Below are 24,018 nucleotides of genomic sequence, written 5' to 3'. Positions count from 1 at the left end.
TTTGTTTTTTTTTTTTCTTTTTTTTCTTTCTCATACACACGCGCATGCACGTACAACTATAACACCCACTCGTTCGTTCACTCGCTCCAATTTTCAATAATTATTAGCATCGTCACAAAATTCTCGGGCTCCCTCGCTCTAAACTAAAACCACCAAAGCTGTGCACTCTGGAGTTGCGTGTGCAACAAGAGAGAGAAAGAGAGTACAAAGATTTGAGGACAATGCTAATAATAACTAAAAAAAATTCTTGAAAGTTGATGTCGAGATACGGCTCTCAACGTCAGCTCCCTCGCGTTTCTAAAATTGCATCGACTCCGTGAAGTTTTATAATTTTTTTTGTTTTATTCTCTACAACGCCAACTCGCTCATAATGATAGTAATGAAAAAATTATTTAAAAAAAAAAAAATCAACGTGATATAAAAAAAAAAAAGAGGAAAGCACTTAGTTCTTGAGAAGAGCGTGGCTGTCAACCGTAAACGGAGAAAAAGGAAAATAAGGACTGTCGTTCTACAGATTGGTATACACAAGTTTCAAATGTATTGTTTTTTTTTTTTTCTTCAAATTGTTTGTTCCTTTAGCTATTATCAATTCGTAGTCGTCGCCTCTCACGTTGTGCGCAGTTGTAAACGCGCGCCGTCCGCGGGGACCTCCACAGTTTTACATGATGTGTATGTACAAGTCTATAACTGTCGAAATTATACATATCGCTTCTCTGGGTTCTTTTTTTTTTCCTCCCCCCCTAGTGGTCCTCTCGGCTCGTTCGGTGCTAACATCCCCATTGTAGTCAGGCCTTCCCTTGGATCTGTCTCGTCCACGTGTTTGCTCCCTCAATGACTGCTCGTTTGTTGTTTCGACTTGGGTTTCCTTACTTTTTTTTTTTTTTACCTTTTCTGCTTCATTTGCGGTCTTTTGTTACAGCTCTGCCTGACCCTCTCACTCTCAAATCTTCCCGTTACTTTTGTTTATTCCTGCTCTCGATTCAATTTTACTTTGCTTTACTTTTTTTTGTTTTGCTTTGTTTTGTTTTAATTAACTTTAATTCCTTCCATTTTTATTTTATCATTATTATTTTTTTTTTTAAATATATTTATATATTTATATATATATAAACGCGAGAACACACGGCACAGGCCCTTTTTTTTCGCTACCTTACAGTACTATGCACGGCGATCTCTTTTTCTGCTTCGGTTTCTTCTCAGGCGATTTTTTGTTGATTTGCCGCACCAGGTCGTAAAAGATCTGTGAAGAAGAAAAAAAGAGAAAACCTGCATTAAATATACGCTTGCCTTTGATCAAAATTTATGAATAATGTATAAATGCAATATAAGCTTTGGATCACGAACAAAAAAGTTGAAAACAATTTTTAGAGTAAAAAAAAAAAAAATAAAAAAATAAATAAATATCGAACCAATGATAAGTACACAAATGGCATCTCGGAGCCAACATAAAAAAAAATACACCGCATTATTATTTCATCGGTTATTAGTTTAATGTAAAGTTTATTTTCTTTTAATAATTTTTTAAAATAAGATTCGTAAAAAAAAAAAAAAAAAAAAAAAAAACGAATGAGCAGTACTGACATCGTTAACGTTAATTTTGGCTTTGGCAGATGTCTCCATGAACGCGCAGTTGTACTGCCGGGCGAGATTGCTGCCCTGATCCTTGCCGACGACCCTCTCGTCCTCGAGGTCGCACTTGTTGCCGACGAGCACCATCGGCACGTCGTCCGTGTCCTTGACTCGTAATATCTGCTCCCTCAAGTCGTGCAAATCGTTGAACGTCGACTGGGCAGTTATCGAGTAGACGAGCACGAAGCCCTGGCCGTTCTTCATGTACAGGTCCCTCATCGCCGTGAATTGTTCCTAGGGGAAACAAATAAAAAAGAATAACACTTTTACCTCGAGGGTGAATTTTTACAATTTGTTTACTTATTTTTTACTTATTTTGAACTTACAAAATGTTATCTACCTGAAGTGTTCAATATGTTTATTTTTTTTTGTATATTGATTTTTATAAAACAATAATTTGGACAGACCCGAGATCATAATTTTTATATGTGCACTTTGTTAAAAATTTTAAGATTTTTTTTTCTACTTAAAATAGTAAATAAGAAGTACATTCAATTCGAAGATAAGATATGGATGACACTCTACAAGTGAATATTATTTTCGTAGGGGCTAAAGTCAAAATATACATTATGCAACGCTAAATTTATGTTAATTATAATTTTTCTTAAATTTCAAAGATTCATCGTTACAGTGTGTATTAAAAAAGTTCATACCTAATTATGTTTCTTTCAAAATTTATGAATTTATTTTCAAAAATGTTGGAAAAAAAAATTTTATTTTATTTTATTCGCACACTTAGAAGAAAATAAATATTGCTTTTTTTATTGAAAATTATTGTTTATTATTCTGAGTTTCAAGTGACTATCTACTTGGCTCATATAACTATCCAGCAATTATACTATTAGATATATTTTCAACCATAAAAAAATATACTTGATCCAACTACCGTTTTACTATTGCATAAATCATGTAATTGTGAACACATTTTTGAACTCCACGATACAATCTATATATTCATATAATTTTAGAGGATATGAAGTACAGAATCCTTTTTATACTAGCATCAAAGGAGGAAAAAAATGAGTACTCTAAACGGGTCGATATATCTTGAAATACTGTCGTGGTTTGTGTTTTGTGTGAATTTATGCGTGAAACGAGAAAGAAAAACTAAGTGTTAACCACATCGAGAGGTTTTCGACTCCATGCAAAAAGTATGAGTAACCCCAAAGCCTCTTCTCTTTGATGACGGATGAACGTCGAGTTGGGGGTACGTCTCGTATTATTATATACGTATGAAAATTCTACTTTTTATCGCTTGCGACTTGAAGTGTAAAAGTAAATATTTGCCAATGGAGAAATTATTTATTTTTTTCAAGAGTATTTACTTATATTCGCTTATATTTGTGTCCCTTCACAAGATGGGCTTTGATTTTTTTTTTTTTTTTTTTTTCATGTGAAAATCGTGTGGATTGACCTCCTTCGTTTCGGGGTCGTGCGGCGTTTTTAATTTTTTAGACGCGAAGAAGAGGTCGACGGGAGCATACATTGCTGCCAAGCCTATAGAGATTCCGTCTCTCACAAAAAATGAGGATTTGTATTTCAACTTTAAAATTTTCCAAAAATCTGTATGACGATGTTTGCTCCCAAACATTTATTCCTTTCCAAAATTTGTGTTAAGTATATTCAATTGAAATCTAATATTTACAGTTTCAATCTGTTAAAAGTACAATACATTTATGTGGATTTTGTAAAGAAAAATACCTACGAAAGTGTAATTTTTAAACTAAAATTTTCTGTTAAAAATGCACAAATCTATTTTTTAAGTCTCGAAATAGTACTTTTTTACAATAAAAATACGTACGTGTACATTAAAAATACACACAAAAATTATGTGGGTCTATGTTTCTACAAAATGTACAAATTAATATGTTTCGTGTTATCAAACGATGTTTTTTTCACACCATTCCTGTGTTAAAACTCGTTTAAAATTATATCTGGGTTCTACTCTTTCTAACATTAATTATTTATTCCTATAAAAAATACTGAATGGATACAAAAACATTTTGGCTGAGAATTAAATAAACGAGATGTATATCTACCTGGTGACCCTAATTAATAATCAAGAGAATAAGTGAGCAACGAAAAAATAAAAAAATAAAAATTACCGTGCCGGCTGTGTCGAGGATTTCTAGCATGCACTGCTGGCCATCCACCTCAACCTGCTTCCGGTAGCTGTCCTCGATGGTCGGGTCGTACTTCTCGACGAAGATACCCTGGACGAACTGTACGGTGAGGGCCGACTTGCCGACACCGCCGCTCCCCAACACTACGATCTTGTACTCGCGCATCTTGTGTGTCTGTGCTCGGTTCCTTTATCCTTTTTTTTTCTTTTCTTCTTTTTCCTTCTTCTTTTCACGCGAGTGTCGCTTCTGTGGGTTTCAAGTGGCTAGCTCGAGACGGACGCTTTGTCCACCTTTTTCTGCCGATCGGACGTTCCTGGGGTCACCGACGCCGCTGCTGCCGCTGCACGCGCCACGTTTTTGCTTGTGCGCTTTATTGGCTGACTAGACGGTTCTGCAACAATGAACAAATTTTGCACCTCAGTCGAGAGTTTCGCTCTGTTTTTTTTTTTTTTTTAATATTAATTTTTTTAATTTTAATACAACAGTTTTTCTTTATATATTATCCATAGTCCAATTGGGTGATTGGTCCACATCAAATTATATTTTTTACACGTGGTGAAATATTTTGAAAGGCTTGTGATTTTTTTTAGGGTGTCCATTACTTAGCTTAAATTTTATTTCTTACAATTACTTAGTCATATACCTTCTGAAATATTGTTATTACAATTTAAAATGAAAATCCTAATTATCAAACCCGGACAAAAATTAAATTAACACGTGACGCTGGATGCATTTGAATTTCCTAAATAAATGATTTTCAAAGGTTTCAGAAATAACCATTTTTAACCGTTCTAATAATTAATGACCTACTTAAAAATTGGTAAATTGGAATTCTGTACAAAGGGCAATTGTGTGTGCTCAAACGTAAAATTAAATGTAACATGATTATTGTGCTTTTGAGGACACCCAATAACCCACCACTTAAGTAATTAATTGAAAATCTGGTATTGAGAATTATAAAACTAAATAAAAACATGACGTGTGATTAAAATTACCAATAGCATCATTAGATACCGTATCTACAAAATTATCACTAAATCTTGAGTAAAAAACAATCACCAGAAAAAAAACAAAAAAACAAAGCAGCGGTAGCAATAAAATCCATCATCACCAGATCCCTTCCAAACTTCAATATCAACGCAATATATACCCTTTGAAAGAAAGACAAAACTCTCTCTCTCTCTCTCGTGCTCTCAAACAAACCAAACCCCTACTTAATTATCATCCTTCGGATAAACTTGGCCGCAGTTGCAAGTACAATAACAGCAGCAAGTTCCCTTGCACGCAAATAAATGGCTTTGTGGCTGACGCGGGGGATACTTACACTACCTTTCCTTTATCTCGATGCCTCAAAGCTGTTTGATTAACGCTCTCGCACCTCCCTTGCCGTCAATATAATATACCCACGGAATTTAAATACGATGACTCGAGGGCAAAAGCTCGAACTTGCACGGATATATTGCAATTCTCATTGTTTTGCAGTTGCGTGCGATAAAATGTGTGTCTGCAATGATTTTTACTCCCATAAAAATGTGTTGCAATTGTTGAAAAATAAAAAAAAAATTAAATAAAAAAGTTTTGCACTAAGAATTTTCAGTTGCCAGAAACAAAAAAAAGTCAGGCATTTCATTATTTCTTTCAGAAAACTAGAGCGTACACCTCATCCTCGAGTTATCGCACCTGTGACTCTGAAAACAAGCTCGGTTGTTTTTTTTCTTCGTATATATAAAAGCGAAACCAGTATACATATATGTACAAAGTACATATTTATACACGCGAAGTAAGATGGAAGCGAAAAACATGTGTGTGAGGGATGGGATCAAAGGCTTTCCGCTCGTGTTTACCGTTTGTTTACGATGCATAACAAAGCTCGCGCGAAAGCAGTGTGTGGGAGCTAAAGCGCGCGCGTAGACGTTAGAATTGATTATTCATGAATCATGGCACGTGTGTACGGGTGTTCTGAGTGAAAAAAAATTATAGTAATAATAAATAAATATTGTGGATGAGTACAAGCGTGTCGTTGTTTGAGATTTTAGGGGTTGATTTTTAAATCTGTTTTCTCTTGCTGAAGTTACATTTTAGAGATAAGGGCTGGTCTACAACAACGACCGGAATGAGCTAGTGTTTACGAATTTATTACTTTTTTTTACTGCTGTTTATATTAAAAAAAAAAAGACGACTTCTGCCTGTTAAAGAGATTTTATTAATTATGATTAAAAAATATTTTACTATTCGTATTATCGGAGCAAGTAGGATAAAATACACTGACTTTGAGCGACGTACGATTTTTTAAAAATTATTTCAAGTTGACCGATATGAAAATCAAAAATATATATGTACATATATTTTGTTAGGGTACCTTAAAAAAAATCCTAGCACTGAAATTTATTTATTATACCGACCTTAAAAGGATACTGTAACTCTAAAGGTCTCATGCTGTTACCTTAAAAAAAATACATGAGATGTTCACTACTGTTTTATAAAAATTAAAAAAAAACACTGGTTTGCAGCAAAAAGATGGTATTTTAAAGTGGTTGTATTTCTATCTTCCCATAATCTTCAAGTCAGTTAACAAATAAATTTTAGTTGATCACTCAAATACCACCTAATCTATTTATTAAAAAATCTGTGCAAAAAGAAAAATATAACAAGTATAGTTATCGAAAAAAAATAATAAAAGACGTTCGAAAAGATACACTTGAATACAGACACGTCGACCTGAAATCACGGTTAAGATAAACTCGGCCTAAAAAAATAAAGAGGGCGGTCCACTAGGCCAACTTCCGGCGCAGGATGGCCACGACTGGAGGAAAAAAAAAAAAAAAAAAAAACGTACAAAGAGATAAGAAGAAGACCGCATGGTTGCATAAAAAAAGCGCGCGCAACACACCATGTTCACGCAATTGCTGAGGCGATCATCGGAAAGTGAGCGCATTAAATAAAAAGTTGTGCAGCCGAATAACTTCAATTGATTTTCATACAAAAAATTTTTTGCATCCACAAGTATCGTGAAATCGTGAATTGGAAAAGGAAAGTATGAAACTTGTGTCAAGTACAATGATTTAAACAGTACATACTTCATAACACAATATTTTTGAAATTTTACATTTTAGCGTGGATTTAATCATGAATATACACAATTCTATTTTTATAATTTCATTTTCTTTTATAATAAAAATTATAAAGAAACCTAAAATATATCGTGCACATTGTTTCTCGTAATGCAACAGGTTATCAGTATCCAAACCATGGTTTGGACAACTGCAGTTGTCTTCCATGTAAAAACATTAAAATGCAAGGCTTAAATATAATATGATATCCTCGATAAATTGTGTATATGTACACTCTTAATACAAACTTGAGCGAATTGATCGACACTTTGTGCTGCTGCTCACTAATCTGGGACGTCTTGCGCGACCTAAGCATTTGGATGGCTCACAGTGTAGTGTTAATAATCAGTCCAGCCATACCTAATTTTTTTCCAGTGCACCGTAAAAATTAAAACGCGACGCGACAGCAACAAGTGCTGCCACCATCATCGAGCATGCCAATACATCTCAGCGAGACGCGCATGTGGACCGTCCGTTCTCGACAGTTGAACGCGTGCCAAAAAAAAAAAAAAAATCGGGTGGTAGGGAGGAGGATGATAAAGAAAACGCGGACTTTCAATCTGGGCTACTAGTGCTATAGGGGTCGAGAGAGAGAGAGCGGCGACGATGTCGTTGTTATTATTATTTCTCCTTCGAAGGGAGCGAGAGAGAGAGAGAGGGGCATCCTTTCCTGCTGCGACCTATTTTTAAAAGCGAGCCCGGGCTGATCTTCTCATCCTCTCTTCCCTTTGTTTTCGTTTTATCTCTCTCGTATGCGCGTTTTATTATTGTTTTCCGAGGGGGATGAAAGAAGTCGAGCGAAATGACGAATTTTCGGGGTTGATAAGGTCGCGTGCCATCCATTGTCGACTCGACGATTGTATAGGTGCGGTGGCCCCGTTTTTTTTGTTGGGATCAACTTTTGTGCTTGTAGCGGATTTTCGGAGCGAGATTGTTTTTCGAAGAGCGGAAAAATTGTTTTCAGGGATTGTTGTTTGTTCATTAGGCAAATATATATATGTATTTTTGCGTGGGTATTATAGGCATGAAAACGTACTTGGACGATGTTTACGTGAATACACGTGTGTTAGCCTAGATTTTTTACACGACGTGGAAACATGCCAGCGGCTAACTTGGAAAAAAAAAACCAACTTGATTATAAAGCAACAAAGGCTTGTTTATGCTTCGTTATTCTTCGGAGGATTCACTCGATATTGTGCTACCAACGCACGCACACGTGGATTCTCCGAAGTACGAGTTCAAAAGGGCCAAAAAAAAAATGTAAATACGTAATCGACTAGTTTGAGTAAGTACTTGTTTTAGAAACTAAATTTTCCTTCTTCTGATTTATTATTTCTGTTTTTTTATAAATAATAATAAAAATACCAGCATTAACATAACTATGAAATGGCACTATCAACCTTGCCTTAGTGTTTACAATAATTTGTTTTTATTATAAGATAATAATCGAAACATAATTACGATGTAGTGATTTGAAAATTATTTAAACTAGTATTAGCTCTGGTAGCATACTTTTCTTCATGTAGTAAATCGTCTAATAGTTTTTTCATTGTTCAATATACATTAATATTTTTAGTTAATACCACGATAAAGATTATTTAAAATATTTAGGTTTGTCCTTATATAATTAAAAAAAATCGGTTTTTATTAGTTAAATCAAGTAATAAAACTTTTTTCTTGTAAATTCTTGTAATTAAAAATAAATAACGTATGTAACTAAAAGAGGTATTGGGTGGACTTAACTGTTTATTTCCGTACACTATGAATAATGACTCGTTCCACAAATAGCTACCGTATCCCTACATCAAAAATATGTTACAAATTTATTTGATTCGCAAAAAAAAAACCGTACGACCGCTTACCTATGTGTCACGCCCACAACTGTTATTATTCGATTTTACCGAAGGGGAATTTTTAGAAGGGCGAGAGGATTCTGCTGCGTCAATGCCGAGTCCCACATTAACAATTCTGGCACGCTACCAAATTGCCGCGGCTCTGGAGGCATGTACATAGAGGAAAAAAAACCGTTTGAAGGGATGAATCGGCGAATTGATTTTTTTTTTTTTTTTGCTTGATATGGAAATCGAGAAGAAAGGCTTGTCATAACAATTGTCACTGAAAAGTCGAGATATTTGTGGGATTTAGATTTACTTTTACTGTACGCGAGCCAAATTTATTTCCTTGAATTCCAGAGTAGACAAACATTTTACAATATATTTAGATTTGTGCTGAATTACTTTCAAATAAAAATTTCTCCAAAATTTCCTGCAACTGTTTATTTTTACTTGCAATGCAATGTTCAACAAAAAATTTTCTATCAGAAAATATGTATTTTAAACGGAAAACGATTACTGAAAAATATGTCAAATAACTGTTTAAAATACTTAAAAGCTTTTTTTTGCATGACTTATAAAAAATATACTTTATGTTTTATGGCTTAGTGACTTTCATTAACTAAAGTAGTAATGATAACAATTATTTTCAAGGATTTAATGAATGGGCAGAAACGAATTTCAAAGTGTAATCGTAATTACAGAAAGTTAAATTGAAACGTCTTCAAATTATTTTGGCCCTGAGGGGATTTTCTTATTGAATATATTATAGCTCAAAGTTTCTGATGCAGATAACGATGATTGAAAAAGTTCATTTCCTATCATATTTAACTTACTTGAAATTGCTACTCCTTTAAGCAATAGCAACAAAAGAATAAATTTTTTAAATTAATTTTTTAAGTTTTTATTTTTGTCAATTATAATTGTAAATTTTATTTTTTTATTAGTATAAGTTTTAAAAAAAGTATAGCTTGCAAATACAATTATCAATTTGACATTCAAAATATAATTTAAAAAGTTGATTATTTTGAAAAAGCACTATTTGCTAAACATGCATCGCACGTGGGTTCATTGATCGCTCGATTAATCGACACATGCCACGTACATGTGCTCACGCGATGGCTGACTAGAGTCGTAATTGCCATCAAGGACGAGATTCTCGGTAAAATTCTTGAAGATATAAATTAAAAAAAAAAAAAGAAAAAAAACAAGGAACGAGAAAAATACCATTCTAGGGCAATTGCTCGAATTGCATGAGCTCCGTTCATAATCTTTCAAGTTTTCGTAAAGTGGATTCTGTATAAAAGTGACAATAGAATGTGAAAGTACAATCAACGCTGCCTCCGTTGCGATTAGTACATTTTATTAACAAAAAGCCTTATTTCCGTAGCCTGAAATCAAATAATGATTTGAGCTCAACTGAAATTTCGCAATGCAACTAATTGTTAAGCTAAATACAATAAATTGAAGCGAAATAATTGAAAATAATATTTTACAGCTTTTTAAAAATATTTTAATGTATTTATTAAGGATTAATTTATTAAATTTCCTCTAATATTCATTCGAAAGACAACTTTCCTATTGTTAGACTAGCAATATTTTGTTAGAAAAATTTTGAGGAGGGCAATTATTTTCGTAATCAAAAGCCATCAGCAAACGCACGACCCACATTCTCGTGACGAAAAAAACCCTTACCTCATCACCGTGGAGCACTGAATGTATGCGAATAATTTTAAAGCAAAAAAGTCGGGCAAAAATCGCGAAAACTAGGTCAGTGACCCTATGACACTTCATTACCAGGCCACTGTAGGACAGTAGGAAAAAAAGAGAGGGTCTACCCTTTTTATAAACTTTAAAACCTAATTTCTTCAGCGAATCAGAAGTTATAAACATCATAAAATATGGTATGCAGACGTAGGGGGTGAGTTTCAAACATGTCGTACTTAATAGATTTCTGATATGTTGATAGGAAGAGGAATAATAATAAAAATTTGTAGTTGAGTAGTGAGACCTACAGGTACTAGCAATACACAAAAATATAAAAATAATTTTATGTTCGTACTAAAAACAGTTTATACTCCATTGTGCACGAAAACCTTTTTTGTGCGTGTGCAGTCTCTTGAAGATGACATCTGTGATTGCTGGCACAATATCAAATTAATAAATGGTGTAACTACCCCCAAAATATGAAATTTTTGCAGTATCCACTATTTTTCTCCATCTGTAAATTATAAAAGTGATAAAAGTTTCGAGGAAGAGAGCTTTATTCGTGCTCTGAATGGTCAAAGGGTATTTCATTATAATTATATTTTATTACACAACTCGTAATTAACTAGTAACTATAATATACACTGTTATTTTCTTTCAATGTAAATTATAATTAATAAATATGATATTATAAGTATTACATTATTCAATAGTATTATAGTAAAAAATTTCATCCAGTATTGTATTTTAATACTATTAAAAAACTGCAGTACAATATCTATTTTTAAATTTAATTATAGTATATTTTATCCAATACAAAAATATCCATTCATCAAATCTCTGAGAAAAACAACTCACTACAGGCTAACTTCAAATTAATAGAGATACGAAAAAAGATTTATTTCCGACGATTATGTTAAAATACCTTAGGTACGAGCACGAATAAAAGGAACCAAGTAAAGAAGTAAAAGAAAGGCAAAGAGTTAATGTTATGTAGCAACAGCGCGTCAAGTGGCCAATCGATTTCAAGTCCCTGGTACATAATGCCATCCCATTTCTTCCTTTATGTGCCTTTCCACGCTGTTTCTACACACCGAATAAGGGGGTATATCAATGTTGATCACGATAGAAAAACGAAAGGGAGGGTAGTTCACACCATAATTCACAGAGCCCCAACACGAACACCGGCGTGTATGAGTGCGTGTGAACAGACGCGCGTGTGCACCTCGAGTAGCACTCGTTATCCGGCAGAAGAGAGATATGGGCGCAGGGCGAGGATAGTTTAGTCCAACGTACACAATGCGCGTCCGTGGTGTAGCAAACGTGGGTCGTCGTTGCTGCTGCCCACAGAAACCCACATTATAACTTGATTGCATAGGTGTGCGCTGTCTCACAAGCCCACGCGCATCACCATCGGGGGCTGGCCTAAATTTGCGATACGAGAGGTCAGAGGCTAGGCTGCTGACTGGCCAATCATCCAGTGTCCGACAGTTCGATACTTTCGGTGTGCGCCCTCCTCGCGATAAACTCCCTCTGCTCATACATCACAGTTCATGCTTCTCTGTTCTCTGGACTTATTTTGCACATGTGAAAGGGCTTCTCTCGCACAAAAGTATAATTAACAATGCAATTGATTGTGCATCGTTAGAATAATTGTAAATTTGGTGTTCAAAAATAATCGTTTTTCAAAGTTTACGGTCTGGCATGGAGTGAACAAAATGTTCGATCCAAGATTTGAAGAAAATTTGGGTAATTCCGCCCAAGGTACAAAACATACTAGGTTTGTTGAGACCTTGCAGATGAATGTCATCAACTACGAGATCGTTACTAAAACAGTTTCAGATTGATTTGGATTGAAAAACCTCTTGATTACCATTTGTAAATAAAAAGAGATCAACACGAAAATGCCTTGAGCGCAAGAACAACTCTGGTAAAAAGATAAGGATTACTTTCGAGTCATTTCGGAGTATGCCATGACCATTGAACCCGATTGAACCATTTATGAAGACAGTTTAATAAAATCAATTCCCGCGTGTCCATTCGCACGATTGGTAGTGGTCAGAACACACGATATGACATAACTCTAACTCCAAACATCACCACCACACAGCCCATTACTCGGCGAGAAGACTCATAAAGATCGAACTTGCCGAGCAACGCAATCCTCCTCCTCCTCCTCCCACTTCTAACTTTCCAAGCGAAACGCAGATACGTCTCAGGTTATATTATACTTGGAAACCAAAGTTTACCAGCTAACTCACAAGTGTGTAATGTGTAGGTGAAACTACTTTACTGCTACGACGTCGATCTATTCCGCTCCATACGTAACAAATCTTGAGCAATGAAAGCTCTGTACACGTAAATAGCAACGTAGACGCAAGAAAACTCCTTTGCACAATGGGAATCGATAAACAAGTATGCTCACGCGTCGATTTTAGAGTTGTGCCTTTCCTTCCGTTTGATTTCACATGGGCATAAAATAAACAACACATTTGTCTCGGAGGTGCGAATCATCCGTAGTAAAATGGTATCCAGTGTATATTTTTGTAACAACCTTGATTGCACACACTCTTTAACCCACACACGACGCTTCTTCTTCGCGATTAATGGTCTCATTGATATTCCAAGCTATTTGTGGGCTCTCCACCACCACCACGGTCTACTACGTAGAAGTGGTGTTATTATCTTACAGTCTCGTTGCTTTTGTTACTAAAATAAACCGATCCAGTTGTAGATCATCAGCAGCTTGATTAACGTCTAATGGAAATTGCAGTCAATCCTTTGTTTATGAATCTCACGCGATATTTCCGTGTTTTATCAACAGATTAGAGTTACGGAACAGCTCGAACTGAGGGTCTTTTATTCATTCATGACCATTTTCCACCTTTTCTAACTCACTAAATTGAACCAAAGCTTTGATTCCATTATTTTTGGACCTTTTTTATCGCACACGGGCAGCACTTCAAAAACTAATGGACCAAAATTGAGTCATCATTAATCCCTATCACTATAGTTCTGCAGTAAAGAATCCGTGTTGGAAAACCAGACAACTTGTTTAAGCTGGCGTAATGTTTTAGAAAGGTACTTCTGGAATTTCCAATACGGAGATATACGTCAAGTGAAATTATGAATAACAACAGCAGTTAAAGAGGAAGTAAGCCGATAGTTTGGCTGAAACGTCGTTACTGGAATTTGTTTTTCGCAACAAGCTAAACAGCTCAAAGACAACAAAAGGCGTTTTGTTCTCGAAACTTTCTTAAAACTGTTTATCCTATTTCAGTGAGCAACGACTGTAAAGCGTTTCATCCATTTAGTTCAATTTCTGTTTGCAATAGAAATAAAGTAGGAGATTCCATAACAATTGCAAAGCTTGTAGAATATTGAGGATACACTTGACTTTTTATTATCAACTAGAGTAAAAACTATAGAAAATAAAAACAACAAGCACTAAATATTCTTAAAAGCCTAACGTTTCACAAGGGAAATGTCAATACCTATACTTCGACACCGTTGCCCCAAACTAATATCTAACTACACGATTTATGACACAGTAGCTTTGTACCGTTCACCGCAAAAAAAAGTAGAGAGGCATGCAATCGCATGCGATATAGGTAATCTATACAGTGGCGTGCAGGTGTCGTGTCACACACACATTAAAACTTTGTGGCTAAAGTATCTCTCTATTGTGTGTAGTGTAAGAAAACTGTGTCACACAACAGCAATGGAGAAAGAAAGAGAAAGGGGCGTAGTCCTCTGAGTGCACTCGTTTACTCCGTGCCATTGTTGTGTATTGTACCCCGATTGGATTGATGTATATATAAACCTTTTTGAGGAGAAGGAACAAAAAGTAACGAAAAAAATTATAAATTGTTAATATTTTTTTTTTTAGACAAAGTTGGTTTATTATTTTAATCACAATTCTTAGGATGCCTTAATTCTTCTAAGATTATGACTGAACCTAAAAATAAAGCAACTTTTTTCAAAAAAGTACGATTAAGTTACCAATAATATTGAACTGAAAAAAAAGATCTAATAAGGTAAATGTCGCTTTTATGACCACAAATTTTATCGTACTCGTTTCTATAATTTTTTTCTTAATTATGAGCTTTAATGGTAGAAATTTTGGTTTTTGCTAGTGCTCTATAAATTTACCACTATTATTCTAATTTTTAAATATGGTTTCTAACTGTTAAATTGTTTTGTTTTATAAAAAGATTATAAGACCAAGTTGTACATAATTATGAAACATTGTATCTATTATTTCATAATTATGTCTTTGTTTATGAAATTTTTTAAAAACAAATTTTAGTATAATGTTTTAAGCTAATTAAAGTTTTTTCACTTGCACAACATTATTGTATTTAACAAAAATAATTATCACGTTTATTTGTTCACTAGAATTTAATAAATTACTCGTTCAAGTTCGGTACCACAACATGTACAGTTCAAAAGATAGGTTATGTTCGACTATTTATGGAATAGTCTTTAAAATTTGTCATTTATTGTATGCATGGATAATGAAACTTTTCTTGTGAATTCATAAAGAGAAATAAAATATAGAACTACCACAATTTTTTTATCAAGTAAGTTGCATGACAAATACATGAATTTACATATTCCATGAATAAGGACGTATTCCACGAATAGGGACATTTACCTTAGGAACATCAAGTTAATAAGCTCATGTAAAAAAGAACATCGATCGTTAAGACCGATTGCATCTTAAAAAGCCATTACCGACGAAACATCTTTAATTCGATCTGGAAAGAAAAAGGTAGAGAAAAAAAAAAAAAAAAAAAAAAAACACCCACGCTCGCTTGCCTTGCATCATCACACAGGCACTTACAGGGCGGGAGCGCAGTGCTTTGCTCTAAAATCGACCAATCGGCGTTGCTATCGCGACAACTGCACTGCTCGAACACCGAGAGTTCAATTTACGGCCGATGGGGCTTCGATTTCATCTTCCTCCCTATACATATACACTATTGGCTATACGTTTACGTCTGTCTTCTGCTGCGCTCTACTTTCCACGGGTGAGTAAAGTTTTTTGTTGCGTAGCTCTATAGATTTGCGGTGCTTTCGACGTTATGCTGCGGCAATAAATTTGATCAACCACGAAATCGGCGACTCCTGTACGTAAAGCACACAAATAATTTTGCAAGTTCGTTAGAGGGCATACTTAGTTCTTTTGGTAGTAACGACTTCAGATAATTTAATTTGCAGGGCAGATGTAAGTAATGTAAGTATTGTAGATTAATACGTCAAATTACAGTAAAAATATGTGATTGGCTTTATTTGCGGTTGGTATCCAATTGCCATTTAGTGCACTGAAAAGTCGTCAAGGTAATAATAGTTCCTCATAAAATAATGGAGAGGGCGCAGTTAAAAAAAGATAAAACTCGAAAGTAATTTTTAAGCCAGGGGCATAAAATAAATTTCCCGTGGGACATACACTCTTATACGTATGGATGTGCGTGACCTTATTAGAACAGCAGAGAGCAATACACTGCGAGGGGCTACTATCTATTTGTTCTGTACAACCCTTATTTTCTCTTTAATTACAGGTTATAGATGGAATTATAAAATGCATGAATAATTTTTTTTTTCAATTCTGTGAAATAATTTACAAAAAATGTAAGTATGAGAAAAATAATGATTAATCGAAAGCTGTTGATGACTGTTACTTTAAGTTTTCATGATGATGAAATGAAATTAGACGAGATTCGGTGCGCTTTTAGGCACATCGAGGTTACAGGTTATGTTTATTAGGAAACACCTAATGTTGGACCTGATAGTAGTAATAAATTTAAAAGCTGCTTATTTATTGCTATTCAAAAACTTGTTGAGGCTATTGTACTTTTAAGAGTGAGGTCCTATTAACGGTCCGTCAACTCAGCTTAGATGGCGTGCTTTAGCTACGAGAAAAATGGCGTCGCATTGACAAAAATGTACTATCTCTGATCTCCTGACGTCAGCGTGGCGGAGATATTGTCACAAAAGTACGTCCACATTACCGTATATTGTCGTCACTTGTAGTAAAAGTGTGCCAGTAACGCCATTTTTCTTTTAGCTACAGTACGCCATCTATGCTCAGTTTGTTGACCATAAGGACCTCTCGAATAAAAATTTTTGTGAGAAGGATCGTCAAGAAACCAATAAAAACAAATACACTGTAAATCTAAGTGTGTTAAACTACACGTTCAAAGTGTGTAGTTGAAATTTTTGTATTTAATAAGGCACATTGTGGTGGCGTGGATAATAATTTTAAGGTCTACCAAATCTGTGGCGCACTAAGTGGTTAACCAGTTTCATTAAATTGGACAATTTTGAATGGGAAAAATCAATGTAGGAAAGCTGTGGAGTGGAAAAACTTGGCTGTCACAAATTTAACACGCTTACAAGTATGTAAAATTTAGGATAGAAATGTTTTACTATTTACAGCCGTCTTATATCAATCGTTAACGAAAAAAATATTTTAGTTTGATAGAATAGGTCACTAGTTTATACGAAGCATCAATTTCATTCTTCTGGATACGTTTATCAAGACTACTATAAAGCGTTTTACAACAACGAAAATTTCGATTAGACGCTTTAAACGTGTACTTTAACACACTTGGATAGTGTAAGAGGGAAAAAACGATAAATGAAGCAAGTGAAGAGAAAGTTTAAACTTTTAAAGTTGAAACGTAACGTATTGCAAGTTTTTTAATGTGTCATTTAAATTTTGTTGACGTCTAGTCTATTCTACCTCTCGCGATGATACTTTGGAAATCGCGACAAAATTCACGTAACGACCGACCGCGTGGGCGAAATAAATGTTTTCATTACTCATTAAACAAAGACTCTTATATTATATTTCAATTTAAAATAATGTCAGAGGAGTCAATACAAGCAAGAACGTGTCAACAGTAGAATAAAAAAAGCGGTCATCGATGACGAGCCGAGAAATAGATAACACACTGCTACGGCCCGAAGACCGGACGCGACAAAACAGTCGCGTTTCGCCTGACTTCCGGCGCCTTTCCCTCCACTTCGCATTAAAAATTGCGCGCATGTGTATACTTACGCACACGCTAGCTGCGTCTTCCTGCTTTTCCTTCGCTCGATCGTAAGTACCCAAAATCGCGGCCAATTCGCCGACGACGACGAGTGAGGCTGCGTATACATGGAGTCATGAACTTTCAGGACCAGCCCATATGCCCGTGTGAGTGCGAGTGAGAAGCAAGAACATATTACTCTCTTTCTCGAACTCACAAGGGCACATGGGCTGGTCCTGGATATTCAAGACTCCATGTATACGCAGCCTGAGAGAATAACGAGGCGATTGAGCGAAATTGAGCTACGCGACGAAGACAATCGTCCCCAGTAGCTTGATTCGTTCTCTCCGGTGCGTTTGCGCGTCACTCAAGTGATGAGCTCACGAGAAATAGGTATATACGGGGAGAGAGGCTGATGATGGCTGATGCCTGCAGAGTGGAAAATTTACCAGCTGCGGGGGATCTTTTTTGGAGATCCATTTTTCTCTCTCGGGTGGGCTGCTGATAGGATGATTGTAAGGCCCTGTTTTTTTTGTTTTAACTGAAGTGTAATTTCGTTGCAGGGTTTTAATAAGTTTTAGTGCTTATTTTAATTTTATTATTTTCTTATCTATTCCGATGGGCTGTAGGTACTTTTACGTATGATAATCAATTGTAAAAAAAAAAAAATAATAATAATAATAAAATACCATTCTAGAAGTGGTTTTTGTAGCTCTAAGGTAAAACTCTTGAAAAGATGAATAAGAGTTAAAATAAGAGATTCTGCACTTTCTACAAGGTATATCAAGCTTAGCTATAGCCAAAACCGAGGCCAAAACCTCATGCCACAGGTTAGGTCTATAATTTGTCGCTAATTTTTTTGCTAATTTATTACGTCAAAAACGATTTTGTCACTCATTTCGCTCTTTAAATGATCATAAAAATGTTAGCTTGACATCAAGCAAGCTGGCTACAAGTGTGTTTTTCCGAATAAAAAACAGATCGGGATTGGAACCATAATTTGTCGCTTAAGGAGGCTTGGGCGATTTTGAATTAAATGCTGGCTAGGTCTGAAATTCAGAGATTATATAGATAAAGTTTGCTAGATTTTTTTAGGAAAACAAAATAGGTAGGTCAACACATTTATTTTCGAGAAAACCGCTTGTGAAAATTCGTCATTTTAACACGCAACCTTACGGAACCCGAAATTCAATAGACTACCGTACCGCAATAAAAAGCTGTGGGCCCACACATTAAATTGGTACATGAACTTAAAAGTATAAAGAATCTATTATTTAAAAAAAAGAATAGGATCAACACGTTAAATTTTGAGAAAATAGCGAGGAAAACATCGAACATCAGAATTGTTTTGTTCAGGTACTTTAAGTGCGCATGCGCTGTACATTCATAAACATACAAGCATGAAAATAGAAGTCTTACACAAGTATAGGTATATAATAGCAGATGAGAGCAAGAGAGTACAGTGTTGTCAGCTTTATCGTGACAGGGCCGTCATCTTTACACAAGGTACCTCGGGAAAACTAATAAATTTTTTAATATCGATTTTCTCAATGACTTTTCCGCGTATTATTGCTATTTTGTTCACACATGTGTATAATCAAAATGATTATAAAAAAAATATTACAAAGAATCATTTGTATGACAAGTACCCCACAGGGGCCCCTCAATAGATACGACACCAAACGCCCAAGCCCCCTTAATATTCGCTGAAAGGTGAGCCCAATGCCTATTTCGTTACTTTGCCCAAAGAAGGGTACGGGAAGGATGAATACAATAATAATAAATATAATTGAATAATGAATAGTAAACATTACCTCTTTTTATATTATTTAAATAAAAATATTAATTAATGAATGACAAAAAATGTTACCTAAAATTTATAATTTCTTTGGTAAAATTTGAAGAAGATTTGCAAAGGAATAATATTATGCTCGATTTTATGAAGCTTTTGATCTTACACTATTATTTTTCGACTTATTAATATTTATTTAAAAGTTTTTTTTTTTACCTACTTTATCTCACGTATTTTTGATTATTTATTTATTGGAGTAAAACTAACTTATTTTAATTCGGTGAAAATATAAAATGGTTAAAAAAAGTGTTTTAGCATGACCACCATTTTTTTTTACTCGTAATCTAATGTTATAACTGAAAATAAGACCATAGTCTATTATAGCACATCAACAACTTTGAAACCACACACGAAAAATCAATAACTCACATCAAGCCCAAAAATAAAGATAATCCCCAGAATCTCTAGTTTCCACCTCTTAATATGTTCCTCGACCTCGAGATAATGATATTTCCATCGCCCCTGCTTTCTCCGGAACAGACAAAACGAAGATTCTCGGTTTCACCAAGCAGCTTCCTACCATTATCGTGTTATTGAAGAAAGAGTCCATCCCCCCAATCTTGTATCTAAATCTCTAGATACGCCCTCTATATAATATGCTAGCGTGTACGCACACCAGCTAACTCGACGGGGTTGGTGAATTAAAATATCACGGCCGAGGCTGGATTTCCATTATCCGTTGTACTCGGCAATCTGGAAAATTCACGCTACGCTCACACGATTACCTCCACGTGGCACAACATAATTATATTCAACCGTGTCGATCGTTGGAAATGGAATAACGTGTAAATGTACCTACAATAAAATGAGGATTATAAAAAATCAATTGCATAAGTATCTGTAAAAAATAGGAAATCAAATTAAGACTCGTTAGGGCCGAGAGTGTTATATATTGATTGTAGGAGTGTACACGTACAAAAAGTAACAACGTAATTTGGTACGTGATCGTGTGTAGAGGGACGGATGAAGAGAGAAAAGGCTTTTTAGAGAGATGCGAGGTTGGACACGTTGTTTTAAGCGCGGTAATGAGCAAAAAGAGAGCTAAATCCTCTAAACTCGAGTGAACTTCATTAGCGAGGGCTTGGAAGAAAAACAGCTCGAAGACTAAAGCGTCATGGTGACGATGACAATAGCGTGAAAATTCGAGACTCTTCTAGGTGGACTTAAAAATACTAATTTTGAACTTTTTTTCATCAATGCGACATCGGAAAAAATGTTTACTAGTGCAAAATTACGTTTTCTTGCAATTCTTTGACACTCGTTACAAAGATAACAGTAATTTTTTTTTTCTCGTGAAACTACATGAATTTCCAAACATCGACAGAATAGAGGAATTTTTATCCTAAAACTACGGTTATAATCACCTGGAAATAGGGGAAAAATGCAAAAAAATATTGCATGACCATGGATCAACAGAGATATTCTCTCTTAAACTTTTAGACCATTTTACTGTTATACTTTGAACTAGAATCTCTCTAAATTATGATAATTTATTAGTGTTGAAAATTGAAACTTTAATTTACATTTTGACTAAGAAATTTTTCGAAACCTTCATATTTGTTTTAATTACCAACTCGGTTAACTATTTACGTAGGGTGTGAGCTACGTTTAATAAACTAAATTTGAAACAGAAATTTTATTTTCATCATCATGAATGAGAACAAATTTTTTTTAGAGTAAGTAGTTTGAAAAAGTCGAGAATGTATCAGCTAATGCAGTGTATTCAGCTCGGCCAAGTCTGCTGGTAGTGGGGGAGTGAGGGAGTCACATGCAGGTCAAAAGAGAGGTTCGCGTGCTGTGTCGCGTCTTCTCCCTTTTACCCTCCCGGATAGAGGGGAGAAGAGGGCTATTATCGATTTGTTCCAAAATGGCTCTAAAGATAAAACTCGCCTCTGCCCTCTCTCTCTTCCTGCACTCCTCTGACTTTCCAACCCTATTTTCAATGTTGCATTTAAATATTACACATAGGTGTGCAGAATTAACGTTTGAGCTACTGATTGGAATCGGGTTTACAAGAGAATCTTATCGCGAGAGGATTGCCATTTCCGGGGGGAATGGAGGCCAGAGGTTGGCGGTCTATTTTTAAGGATAATTACCGTGAGAGGTGAGTTTTTAGGAGTTGAGTCATTAAACTAAGAACAGTTTGATCATAGTATTTTTAAACCATTTCAAAGACTTGTTTTATTCATACTATATAAATCATTTAATTTCTTTTTACTTATAGCTCGCTTATAGGGTCATCTTATTTAAGTTAGGTCACTCGGGGTTTTCAATACTTCAATCGATCTTTTTTTTTTTACCCAGAATCATATTTTTTTTTGTATAAAAAATATCTGGATTATGATAAAAAATACACGCACAACCGAGCAAAAAAAATCTTCAGCACTACACCCCTTAAACAATCTACCCTCGAGTTAAGGTGGCTCCAGTGGCCTTAATGTTAAAATTATAAATAACCCAACCGAGGTTAATAAAATTGAATTATATTCTTTGAATTCCCTACTTTCTAGTCGTATGAAAAAAAATGAAGGTTGACGATGAAAGTTGTAAGAAATCATGCTTACAAAATCGTAGTTTTAAGACGGGTTAGATAGGAAATGCAAGCTTACGCGATATACAACCTACTGCTGCACTTATATAAATAACCCGTGAGGTGTAAAAAATATACTATCTTGTATATATTATTACGCAGTTTTCGATGACATGAGAAAAGTGTCTTGTTATCGAACAAAATCTTTAAATAATCGGAGACTAAGTACACAGTTGCGAGTGCAAGTCAGCTCTCAGCTGTCTGTATTCTGCAGAGTACATATATATAGGTATAACTACTCTTGAACTTAGGAGCGTACCGTAACAGTTCATCAATTAGGGCACCATAAAACTTTTTTGTTTTTTTATATTAACTCACTAAAGTAACAGATAAAATGTAGAATATGGCTTACAACAGTCTCTACGATAATTTTATACCATATTTTAAAGAAAATAATGATTAATTTTTAGTCTCCCCATTTTGATACGGCACTAGGCGCTGGAGCCACCTTAATTCGTAATAGCAGTAACTATTGGCCAGGTGCAAGTGATGGGAGGGGATAGATGAGTCGACGCCAGCGTGCGTAGTGGCGAAAACAGGAAATCTGGGGTACCAAATTACTGTCATTTTTGCTTAATTAAGGAAAAAATAACAGTATTTCGTCAAATGTACAGATGTTATCATCACATATGCATAAATAGTATCAATATTATGAAATTGCAGTTACACAAATGTAAAAAAATGAACTATGTGGTGCCAAGAACGGTTGTAAAATATTTGAATGTAATAACATACTTATTAATAAAGCCTCGTCAGTTTTCGACCCAGAGCACACTCTCAGAAGTAGACGGCAAAAAGAAAGATAAATACGCGAAATGAGACATGATCATTGTGATTTATATCATTTAAACGTTTATGAAATATGGGTGTAAGAAAGTGCTGTGTCGTTCAGCGTAACAGTAGAGCAAAGACAGATTACAGTAAAATTACATAATTTTCGATGATTATCCAACTGTAAATAAAGGTAATTTTCATGTGCATTGCAACTTAGACAATTTTCTAAATAATCTGAATAAAAAGTTCATGCAGGTTAACTGAGTAGGGAGCTGAAGTTACCGAGGTCTGCCTTATTACGACGGCACTTGTCAAATTGCTAACTTCATCACTATGAAATTCTGTAACATCGCACACATGACTACTTTCAACCAACTGTTTACCTTTTTTTAAGGCTTCAGATTTAAAACAAATCGAGTGTGTGATATTCCTAAAGCCTGTTTTTATGATAACATCCATTTTCAGATGAATAAATACACTAATTTTTTGCTAGTTAATTGATTATTACTCAAAGTGTGCATCGGTGTATGCTGTTGACATATAATGTGGGTACCCGCGGTTGCATGATTTTGACACCAAGGGTGGCGCTGCATGACATGCACCTGGCCAATAGAGTTTGTTAGCTCTAGAAATGTTCGTTGGATTAGATCTCAATAGTCCCATCGATAACGAGCGACGATAAAAGCAGCGTGTCGCCACACCGTAGCGTCAACGTTGTAGTCCGAATAGAATTTGCGAGAGTATCAGCGGTCCAGTATATAGTGTACCGAGGATTAAGAGTCAGTGTACACATGTACCAAGAGGTAACTAGGTATTAGTCCCTTCACTTGGAACGTGTCGTTCCGTAGTGGAGACTATTTGTACACGTATGTTGGTGCCATCAGAAAAGCAAGTGCGCGCTGATTAAAAGCTCGTTTGTCATCATTTGATACGTTAAAATGACGGGAGCTATAGGTGTGCTCGAGTTGTGGATTTCTCTCTTTTCTTTTTGACAGTGATCCATCACTTTCGTTCATATACTGATCCTTAGTGGGATGATCTACTTTTGTGTTTGAAATACATAGGATTTGATGGTTACTGTGCACTAGAAAATTAAATTGGAAAATTTTTGTAAATATGTACCAAAAAAAAAATATTTTAATCACACCGAGAAATTTTTTTGGTGGAAATTATATTAGAATAATATTTGATTGATTAATGTACGTATATATATATATATATATATATATATATACCCTCGTATATATCACAATAATTGATAATTAAAGAATTAATTAATTCTCGATAATCATGACTCATTTCAATGCATGATAAATAAAAATACTTAAAAGAGCAGATATCAACAATTACATAAATAAACAAAA

General features: G+C 34.9%; 1 protein-coding gene across 2 annotated transcripts in view; it reads right to left on the bottom strand.

The window, feature by feature from the left end:
• Positions 1 to 24,018, bottom strand: part of Rap1 (RAS oncogene family member Rap1) — a 43,830-nt gene continuing 19,812 nt past the window's right edge. For both annotated transcript variants that reach the window (XM_089595149.1, XM_089595150.1), the window contains 3 exons: positions 3,735 to 4,143; positions 1,582 to 1,863; positions 1 to 1,240 (listed from right to left, as the gene is read on the bottom strand). In XM_089595149.1, coding sequence (XP_089451275.1) covers positions 1,151 to 1,240; positions 1,582 to 1,863; positions 3,735 to 3,917 — 555 coding nt within the window. In that variant the 5' untranslated portion in view covers positions 3,918 to 4,143 and the 3' untranslated portion in view covers positions 1 to 1,150. The remainder of the gene's footprint in view (positions 1,241 to 1,581; positions 1,864 to 3,734; positions 4,144 to 24,018) is intronic.

The sequence above is a fragment of the Copidosoma floridanum genome, unplaced genomic scaffold (assembly GCF_036245765.1).
Source record: "Copidosoma floridanum isolate Cflo_tuat_1 unplaced genomic scaffold, Cflo_Japanese_pri ptg000025l, whole genome shotgun sequence".
Taxonomy (NCBI): domain Eukaryota; kingdom Metazoa; phylum Arthropoda; class Insecta; order Hymenoptera; family Encyrtidae; genus Copidosoma; species Copidosoma floridanum.
This window is presented reverse-complemented; position numbering and strand designations above follow the sequence as displayed.